At 24.7% G+C, this 11308-nt stretch overlaps 1 protein-coding gene across 2 annotated transcripts; it reads left to right on the top strand.

Annotated features, from left to right (window-relative positions):
• The first annotated feature begins 6773 nt into the window (after positions 1-6773).
• LOC110622366 (actin) lies at positions 6774-10409 on the top strand. Of its 2 annotated transcripts, none has more exons than XM_021766850.2 (5): positions 6774-6900; positions 7651-7720; positions 7834-8227; positions 8964-9577; positions 9988-10409. In XM_021766850.2, the coding sequence occupies exons 2-5, from the start codon at positions 7661-7663 to the stop codon at positions 10051-10053; spliced, it is 1134 nt and encodes a 377-aa protein (XP_021622542.1). In that variant the 5' UTR covers positions 6774-6900; positions 7651-7660; the 3' UTR covers positions 10054-10409. The 2 variants fall into 2 exon arrangements, with proteins under 2 accessions (XP_021622542.1, XP_043815478.1); XM_043959543.1 differs by having other exon boundaries at positions 9983-10409.
• The last annotated feature ends 899 nt before the right edge of the window (positions 10410-11308 follow it).

The raw sequence follows: 11308 nt of genomic DNA, 5'->3' as shown, positions 1-11308 counted from the left end.
TTATTAATTAATATCTTAATTTTAATAAATATATTAAAATATTTATCGGTTTAAAAAAATTACTAATAATTTATTATTCAAATTTTCATACTATAGAAAAATTAATTAATTAATATTTTAATTATAATAAATATATTAAAATATTTACTAGTTAGTCTTTCTATTAATTTTACTCATTAAATATTTTATTATTTAATTTTTATATTTTAAAAAAATTTAATAATTAATTCATTAATTTCATAAAAAATTTATTAATTAGTATTTCTATATCAAAAATATTTTAAACTTTCTTATAATACAAGTAAAATTAATAAAAAATATAATTATTAAACTTTTTTAACATTAAAATTATTTTAATATATTTTTTAAAATTAATAAATCAATTACAAAATTTCCCTTTTAACATTTCCCTTAATTATATCAAATGCTGGAGATAGATGACAATCATTCCCTAACTAGATTTATGGACTATTACATTCTTACTTTAACTAATTAAAATATTTTTATAATTGTATAATTATATTAAAATATTTTTATATTTTATTTCATTAACTAAAAAAATACAATTAATTGTAGCGTTAATCTATTAATCAAAATCAAAAACAGTTTTAATATTATTTTCATATTTTATTTTAAACTACTCTTAAATTTTAAAATTATATTAAAATATTTTAATATTTTTATTTTATTAATTAAAAAATTTATTAGATTGTATTTATTTTACCATTAATTTATCAATAAAACTAAATATTCTTTTGTATATTCAAATTGATGACATATACAAAAATTTACGACTCGATGGTCTCGTCAATTAATTCGCGATTATTTATATTATCAACACTTTATTATTAATTATAAATTTATATTTTTTTATAAAAAATATAAAGAAATATGAGAAAATATAAAGACAGATAATAAAGATTAATAATTTATTTTATTTTATTAATAAAGTAATTGAAATAAAAAATTTATAAAAATAACTCTAATTAAGCTCATATATTTTTATTTAAGGGTAAATTAAATCTATTTTTTTTATTTATACAAATTTATGCACTTTTATTTAAGAACTAATAAAATTCTGACTTAATATAATATTTTTTTAGCAAAATATTATTTTTTAAATTTGAAATTAGTATTTTAATTAATATAAAAATATAAAAAATACATAATGATAGTAAATAATTATAAAAAAATTTATTAATAAAAATATATTTTATTATTAAAAAATAATAATATTTTATATTTGGATTTATTTTACTTTTAAATAAAAATATAAAGATTTAATTAGCAAAAACTAAATAAATAAGACTATGGTTTGCAATAAAAATACAAAAATTTAATTGAATTTATATTAAAAGATATTTTTTTTATTTTTTATTTTTTTTTTATTTTTTTATTTTTCACTCATTTAAATATGAAAATACAAAACCACTATAAAACCATCGTTTTCTGTTTTGAAATTTCTTTCAGGAAAAACAAAAAAAAAAAAAAAAAAAAAATCTCTTTCTCCTCTAAAACCTCACCTGCAATTGCTTCCTTCTCATTTGGGCTATACTTCCGTCCGCTTTAGTATTATTTAATTATAATATTATTATAAAAATATATTAAAATTAATAAAATATATTATAAAAAATTTATTTTAATAAAAAATATAATATAAATATAATTATTAAATTAATATAATATAAAAATAATATATTAGTATAATTATAATATTTTAATAATTAAAAAAATAAATAATAGTCGGGTCTCGGGCCATTCTAAAAATAAAAAAAAATAAATAAAGAAAAATTTGTAATTAAGTCCAATAAAATAAATTTAATTTTTATAATTTTAAATATTCATATTAATTAATTTATTTATTTTTTTATTAATTATTTAATCCAGTATTCTTGTATATATATTTAATAATAGTTAAATAAATTTATAATTAGTATTATTTAATTATAATATTATTATAAAAATATATTAAAATTAATAAAATATATTATAAAAAATTTATTCTAATAAAAAATATAATATAAATATAATTATTAAATTAATATAATATAAAAATAATATATTAATATAATTATAATATTTTAATAATTAAAAAAATAAATAATGGTCAGGGCCATTCTGAAAATAAAAAAAATAAATAAAGAAAAATTTGTAATTAAGTCCAATAAAATAAATTTAATTTTTATAATTTTAAATATTTATATTAATTTATTTATTTATTTTTTTATTAATTATTTAATCCAGTGTTTTTGTATATATATTTAATAATAGTTAAATAAATTTATAATTAGTATTATTTAATTATAATATTATTATAAAAATATATTAAAATTAATAAAATATATTATAAAAAATTTATTCTAATAAAAATTATAATATAAATATAATTATTAAATTAATATAATATAAAAATAATATATTAATATAATTATAATATTTTAATAATTAAAAAAATAAATAATAGTCGGGCGTGGAGTCATTTTGAAAATAAATAAAAAATAAAAAAAATTTGTGATTATGTAGAACTCTCTAGTTCAATAAAAATAAATTTAATTTTTATAATTTTAAATATTTATATTAATTTATTTATTTATTTATTTATTAATTATTTAATTCAGTGTTGTTGTATATATATTTAATAATAGTTAAATAAATTTATAATTAGTAGATCTTATGTATTAATCGCGTAATCACTGCCATAATTTCTCAAACTTGAAGGCTAATAAAACTAAACTACACCAAAATTAGCGGAAAATTAACTAATTGCGGTCAGCCAGTAATTCCGGTCAGATAGGTGACCTCGTCGTTCGCTATTAAATTTTAATTTTATGGTAATCATGCATGCCACGACACACTGTTCTACCGTTTGATCTTTGACCGCAATCTCTGGTCAACGAAAGCTCAAATCATAGAAGCGAAAGTGAAGGCGTATCATACATGTGGCCATAGGATTGGGAGCACCTGAACTAATAATCCGATATCTTCTCTAAATAGTAGAATTTGGAATGCTGAGTTGGCAATTTGGACCCACCAATAATTTTACTCTCTGCCAAATATAAAAAAAAGAGAAATACTTGCCTTTTTTAGTGGGTCTAGTAGTATGACTATTTTGCCCCTTGTCTAATAAAATTTCATCAGCATATCCCAACTTATTTTAAGGGTATTTATGGCTACTAAATTAAAACCTACAAAAGATAATTAAATAAAATGGAGCATTAAAATATTATAAATAAATTTTTATTATGAGTAATTTTTATTTTATATAAATAATTTCAAATTAATTCAATATACATCATAATAATGCATCCCAAACTTGAACTACACATTCATGATTTATTGTAGCGTTAATCTATTAGCGTTAATTCAATATACATCATAATAGCGTTAATCTATCAAAAATACAATTAATTGTAGCGTTAATCTATTAATCAAAATCAAAAACAGTTTTAATATTATTTTCATATTTTATTTTAAACTACTCTTAAATTTTAAAATTATATTAAAATATTTTAATATTTTTATTTTATTAATTAAAAAATTTATTAGATTGTATTTATTTTACCATTAATTTATCAATAAAACTAAATATTCTTTTGTATATTCAAATTGATGACATATACAGAAATTTACCACTCAATGGTCTAGTCAATTAATTCACGATTATTTATATTATCAACACTTTATTATTAATTATAAATTTATATTTTTTTATAAAAAATATAAAAAAATATGAGAAAATATAAAGACAGATAAAAATGATTGATAATTTATTTTATTTTATTAATAAAGTAATTGAAATAAAAAATTTATAAAAATAACTCTAATTAAGCTCATATATTTTTATTTAAGGGTAAATTAAATCTATTTTTTTTATTTATACAAATTTATGCACTTTTATTTAAGAACTAATTAAATTCTGACTTAATATAATATTTTTTTAGCAAAAATATTATTTTTTAAATTTGAAATTAGTATTTTAATTAATATAAAAATATAAAAAATACATAATGATAGTAAATAATTATAAAAAAATTTATTAATAAAAATATATTTTATTATTAAAAAATAATAATATTTTATATTTGGATTTATTTTACTTTTAAATAAAACTATAAAGATTTAATTAGCAAAAACTAAATAAATAAGACTATGGTTTGCAATAAAAATACAAAAATTTAATTGAATTTATATTAAAAGATATTTTTTTATTTTTTATTTTTTTTTATTTTTTTTATTTTTCACTCGTTTAAATATGAAAATACAAAACCACTATAAAACCATCGTTTTCTGTTTTGAAATCTCTTTCAGGAAAAACAAAAAAAAAAAAAAAAAAAAAAAAAAACTCTAAAACCTCACCTGCAATTGCTTCCTTCTCATTTGGGCTATACTTCCGTCCGCTTTAGTATTATTTAATTATAATATTATTATAAAAATATATTAAAATTAATAAAATATATTATAAAAAATTTATTTTAATAAAAAATATAATATAAATATAATTATTAAATTAATATAATATAAAAATAATATATTAGTATAATTATAATATTTTAATAATTAAAAAAATAAATAATGGTCGGGTCTCGGGCCATTCTAAAAATAAAAAATAAATAAATAAATAAAAATTTGTAATTAAGTCCAATAAAATAAATTTAATTTTTATAATTTTAAATATTCATATTAATTAATTAATTTATTTTTTTATTAATTATTTAATCCAGTGTTCTTGTATATATATTTAATAATAGTTAAATAAATTTATAATTAGTATTATTTAATTATAATATTATTTTAAAAATATATTAAAATTAATAAAATATATTATAAAAATTTTATTCTAATAAAAAATATAATATAAATATAATTATTAAATTAATATAATATAAAAATAATATATTAATATAATTATAATATTTTAATAATTAAAAAAATAAATAATGGTCAGGTCTCGGGCCATTCTGAAAATAAAAAAAATAAATAAAGAAAAATTTGTAATTAAGTCTAATAAAATAAATTTAATTTTTATAATTTTAAATATTCATATTAATTTATTTATTTATTTTTTTATTAATTATTTAATCCAGTGTTTTTGTATATATATTTAATAATAGTTAAATAAATTTATAATTAGTATTATTTAATTATAATATTATTATAAAAATATATTAAAATTAATAAAATATATTATAAAAAATTTATTTTAATAAAAATTATAATATAAATATAATTATTAAATTAATATAATATAAAAATAATATATTGGTATAATTATAATATTTTAATAATTAAAAAAATAAATAGTAGTCGGGCGTCAAGCCATTCTGAAAATAAATAAAAAATAAAAAAAAATTTGTGATTATGTATAATTGTCTAGTTTAATAAAAATAAATTTAATTTTTATAATTTTAAATATTTATATTAATTAATTTATTTATTTATTTATTAATTATTTAATTCAGTGTTGTTGTATATATATTTAATAATAGTTAAATAAATTTATAATTAGTAGATCTTATGTATTAATCGCGTAATCACTGCCATAATTTCTCAAACTTGAAGGCTAATAAAACTAAACTACACCAAAATTAGCGGAAAATTAACTAATTGCGGTCAGCCAGTAATTCCGGTCAGATAGGTGACCTCGTCGTTCGCTATTAAATTTTAATTTTATGGTAATCATGCATGCCACGACACACTGTTCTACCGTTTGATCTTTGACCGCAATCTCTGGTCAACGAAAGCTCAAATCATAGAAGCGAAAGTGAAGGCGTATCATACATGTGGCCATAGGATTGGGAGCACCTGAACTAATAATCCGATATCTTCTCTAAATAGTAGAATTTGGAATGCTGAGTTGGCAATTTGGACCCACCAATAATTTTACTCTCTGCCAAATATAAAAAAAAGAGAAATACTTGCCTTTTTTAGTGGGTCTAGTAGTATGACTATTTTGCCCCTTGTCTAATAAAATTTCATCAGCATATCCCAACTTATTTTAAGGGTATTTATGGCTACTAAATTAAAACCTACAAAAGATAATTAAATAAAATGGAGCATTAAAATATTATAAATAAATTTTTATTATGAGTAATTTTTATTTTAAATAAATAATTTCAAATTAATTCAATATACATCATAATAATGCATCCCAAACTTGAACTACACATTCATGATTTATTTAACAGAATAAATTATTAAATAAATAAATAACAAGAAAATAAAAAAGTAATAATTACAAAACAAAATTTCTAATTAGTGAAATATTATATAATTTATATACGTTAAAATTTACTAAATACAGTTATATTTATATAAAATTAATATTTAATAAATGTTAACTAATTTAATATTCCACAAGTTAGCAAAATTATATATAAAATATTTGTAAAAATAATTAATTATTAACTTTCAAAATGTAAGACTCACATTAATGTGAGTGAAATAATTTTCTGGAAATTTTAAGTATTTTCTTATGATTTTTGAAAATATAAGTACTATAAAGTTGAAGGTGAAAACTTAAAAACAGAGTGTATTTCCCAAAATGCCCTTGGTTAGAGAGAAATGTTGGATGGAGCAATTTGGGGAATGGGCGAGGGTATATCCGTCCTTAAAAGTGAAGCAATCGAAAGTGAGCCAGCTGTTGGCAGCATAAGAGTGACGTGTCATGGGGTCCGTTAATCCGATATTCTAAACCAACGACCAGGATCACTCGAGTGCGAATTTGAGGTTCATTTAAGTCGAATTTCATTTGAGGCCAATTTCATTTCTTCACTTTCCTCTCTTTTTTTGAAAACAAAGAGAGAGCCAGAACCTAAACGCTCAGCTACAGCCAGCACCCATTTCAGAGTCACCGAGAAAGAAAAGGAAACAAAAAACCTAAAAATCTAGTTTTATAGAAAGGTAATTTTGTGTTTGGTTCGAAATTTTCTCTTCTCGCGCGAGAAAATTCCTGGCATTTCCTCGAGAAAATTTGCTGGTCTCATTTTTCATTATATCAGTGCTTTTTTTCTCCTTTTTTTTTGGTTTTCATTTCGTGCTTCAGTTCTAACCAGGACTGTTAAATTTGCTATCTATTTTGTTAAAATTAATGGATTACGAAATTGAATTGAAAATGTGGTGATCGTTATCACGATTTTTGTTTTCGGGTCAGAATTTATTCTAAATGAATGAAGCATCATCATCATTCTGCATTGGTTTATAACTCAATGTACTCAGATTTCGTTTTGTACGATAACAGCAATGACTCAGTAATCCGCAATTACTCTGTGATTGCGGTTAGCTATGTGATCATCACGCACTGCCAAGGCGTTATATTCCAAACTTACCTTCTAATTCTAAACCAGCTTTGTTGGTTACGTATGTGGTGATGTATTCTAATCTTCCGAAAAGGCACATTGCATTTTTGGCATGTATTCGGGATTGGGTGTTTGAGTGCATTGAATGGGAAACGAATTGTTTTAACTTTAAAGTATGTTTTTGTAAATATGCATTTGAATGCATTATAAACTGGGTTGTGGCCTTTGAATCATTGAATTTTTGTCTCAAATTCTGCATCAAAATTGTTTTGATGTCTTGAGGTTTGTAGGTTATAATGATAAGATGAGAATTAGTTATATGCGTTCTCATATAAAGTTGTCATTTGTTTGGCAGGCATAACGAAATGGCAGACGGTGAGGATATTCAACCTCTCGTATGCGACAATGGTACTGGAATGGTCAAGGTATATCCAAGTCCTTTGCCAACTCATATATTATGTCAACATGTTTATTATAAAATCTAACGATATTGTTTCTTAATATTTATCTTGATTGTGACTAATCATGAAATTTTTAGGCTGGCTTTGCTGGAGATGATGCTCCAAGGGCTGTATTCCCTAGCATCGTGGGTCGCCCTCGTCATACTGGTGTGATGGTTGGTATGGGCCAAAAAGATGCCTATGTTGGGGATGAGGCTCAGTCAAAGAGAGGTATTTTGACTTTGAAATACCCAATTGAGCATGGTATTGTTAACAACTGGGATGACATGGAGAAAATTTGGCATCACACCTTCTACAATGAGCTCCGTGTGGCTCCTGAAGAGCATCCAGTTCTTCTCACTGAAGCTCCTCTCAACCCTAAGGCCAATCGTGAGAAAATGACTCAAATTATGTTTGAGACCTTTAATGCTCCTGCAATGTATGTTGCTATCCAGGCTGTTCTTTCCCTTTATGCCAGCGGTCGTACCACTGGTGAGTGATATATCCATTATCTATTTGTTGTTCTCAATTTGATGCATGGAAATATAGCTACAGCATTGATTTTTTCATTTCCAATATATTTACATGTAAAGTCTTGACAACTTCGTGAAACAGGTGATATTTAAAAGCACAGATCATGTTCTTTTGATGTTTGAATTAAGATATTCAAATAGTTTACCTAATTTGAGCAGTTAATAACCTATATTTTCTAATTGATGAAAATTAGTATAAACTTTGAGAAAGCATGCATATGTACATCACTAAGAAAATGGAATATTTTGGGAAATTTATAAATCATCAGCATTTCTATTGTCTTAGGCCCTGTTTGCCAACAACTTGTGACCTAATATTTAATGTTTTGACTAGGCTCAAAACACTATCTATAATGATTAGATGGTGGATCATGAACACGATGCTCCCTTAACTTTTAGCTAAACAGCTACTAGAACACTCAGTATCACTGAATGGGAACTCAGTTGCCGTTCAATCTATTTTAACAAATGAGCAGCATCAGTCACATGACTAAGAAACAAATTATTAAATGGGTCCGGCAATTCATTTGTGGAAATTTTATGTAATATCTATTGGGATCAATTTAGTCGCATTGAAACCCAAAAAAGTACCTTTCACAAGACTCATTTGTTTTAGCTTACTATTATCACAGTTCTTTTATGATTGCAATGAATTGTGGGAGTTAATATTTTCATGATCTATGTGGTAATTTTAGGTATTGTTCTGGACTCTGGAGATGGTGTGAGCCACACAGTTCCAATCTATGAAGGCTATGCCCTCCCACATGCCATTTTGCGTCTGGATCTGGCAGGTCGTGATCTCACTGATGCTCTTATGAAAATCTTGACTGAGCGTGGTTACTCTTTCACCACCAGTGCAGAGCGAGAAATTGTCAGAGACATGAAGGAAAAACTAGCCTACATTGCACTTGACTATGAACAAGAGTTAGAGACGTCAAAGACCAGCTCAACTGTTGAGAAGAGCTATGAGTTGCCAGATGGGCAGGTTATCACCATTGGAGCTGAGAGATTCCGTTGTCCAGAAGTCCTTTTCCAACCATCTATGATTGGGATGGAATCAGCTGGAATCCATGAAACCACTTACAACTCCATCATGAAATGTGACGTCGATATTAGGAAGGATCTCTATGGTAATATTGTTCTCAGTGGTGGCACTACTATGTTCCCTGGCATTGCTGATAGGATGAGCAAGGAGATTTCAGCATTGGCTCCCAGCAGCATGAAGATTAAGGTGGTGGCACCACCAGAGAGGAAATATAGTGTCTGGATAGGAGGCTCCATTTTGGCATCCCTCAGCACCTTCCAGCAGGTATTATGCCTATTTTCGTTTTCTGACTGCAAACCTGATTCTGGTAAGGTGGATCTTTTGGTTGCATGCTCATGTTGAGTGGTATTGGCTGGTACATTTTGTTTTATGCTTAAGAACAATGTGTGATGATTAGCATCTAATTACTTACTGGTGGCAGACGGCTTAATAGCATTTATGCAGGTATATTTATTATTGTTGATTAAATTTTCTATCTTAATGATCAATTTTAGAAGTGCTTTGTGCAGTAACATTTTTTTACAATACTGAAAAGTATGATAATATTTTGTCTAAAAGGATGCTGAATTTAAAACCATTAGGTGATGAGCTAATTTAGTTATGAAGTCAATACACTCTTTGGCTGTGCCATTCTGATCTGATTGGAGAAACTTTGTGTTATTTTTGCATTGCAGATGTGGATTGCAAAGGCAGAGTATGATGAATCTGGACCATCAATTGTCCACAGGAAATGCTTCTAATCATTCAAAGTTGAAATGGCAAAACACTTGCTACGTAATCTTTTATGTTGCAAAAGGCTTCTAATCAAGTGGTTGCAAAATTTTCTTCTCTTTATTTCATTTACATAATTTGTTTATTTTTTTAAATTATATATATATATATATATTTTTTCTGTTTTGCCTGTTCATGTCTGGATAAAACGAGGGCGAGCGGTTCAATTTCAGATTCTTTCTTTAAAAATTTTGTTATTTGATTGTAGAAGAGTTGTTTATTGTAATTGATTTGATTTCGGTTTAATTTTAAGGGATTCATTACATCATTATTGGCTATTTAGAGTCATTTAAATTAAATAAAACAAGTAATTATTTTTCCTTTTGATGTTCTATTGCATCCTTGGCATGTTGCAGGATGTTGCCCATTTTTTTATATCTAAGATGGATAACTTTCATTATCAGAACAAAAGGGTCCAGCCCAATACAGCTTCTGAATAGAGACTTGGGAAAAAAAAACAAAAACAAAAGGCTCAAAAGAACAACCAAATCCTGGCTCAAGTCCAAAACCCAAATCCTAACTCAAAGAAGACTTTAGAACTTCTACCGCGACCTGTTCCACCACCGACGATCAGGGATTCAACAACATGGAGCCTTTTGCAAATCGCAGAAAATATACACTGTTACAAAACATTGCTCCAACTTCATACAAATGGATATGCAAGTTCAAAACTTTCAATCGCAACGCCACAAGTAGGAGAGGCATTCAAAGCCAAAGAAATAGAGAGTAATTCAACTATAGTGCCAAAAAGGCTAGAAACCAAAAAGAAGTTCAAAGAGTCTCATCATAAGCACCCTTCCAGTTACTGTTGCCGAATGTTGGAAACTCTAATATTGGAGCTGGCCAGAAAATAGAGAAAACAGATAGGCAATAGCCATGAGAAGGTGGTGGACAAAGGTTTTTTTCACCCATATTGATGTTGATGGGCTACCATATCAGTATTCAAACTTGTCACGAGTATAGGAGGTACTCATCCCTAAAAACATACAAACCTCTCACCAAAATACTACAGGTCACAAAACACAACCCCTCTCAATACTCACAGACACCTACTAAAAAATCCCAAAATAACTTGTTTACACCAGCATAATTGGCAGGAGGGAACACCCACACCCGGCTAGAGGGAGGCCGTTAAGGGAAAGCTGCATAATCAATACAGGAAAGGCTTTGTTACTCTTAAGGAAAAAACAACAAAAACAGGAAATTTCTCTCCAGAAACCTAAG

The sequence above is a fragment of the Manihot esculenta genome, chromosome 9 (genome assembly GCF_001659605.2).
Source record: "Manihot esculenta cultivar AM560-2 chromosome 9, M.esculenta_v8, whole genome shotgun sequence".
Lineage (NCBI taxonomy): Eukaryota > Viridiplantae > Streptophyta > Magnoliopsida > Malpighiales > Euphorbiaceae > Manihot > Manihot esculenta.
Note: the sequence above shows the minus strand (reverse complement) of the source record. Positions and strands in the feature narration are given on the sequence as shown.

Excerpts from the sequence above, each read along its gene's own strand:
- LOC110622366 (XM_043959543.1), top strand. The coding sequence starts at position 7,661 with ATGGCAGACGGTGAGGATATTCAACCTCTCGTATGCGACAATGGTACT. Across the intron at positions 8,228-8,963 it reads TGCCAGCGGTCGTACCACTG|GTATTGTTCTGGACTCTGGA; the intron begins GTGAGTGATATA and ends TGGTAATTTTAG. Across the intron at positions 9,578-9,982 it reads CCCTCAGCACCTTCCAGCAG|TGCAGATGTGGATTGCAAAG; the intron begins GTATTATGCCTA and ends TTATTTTTGCAT.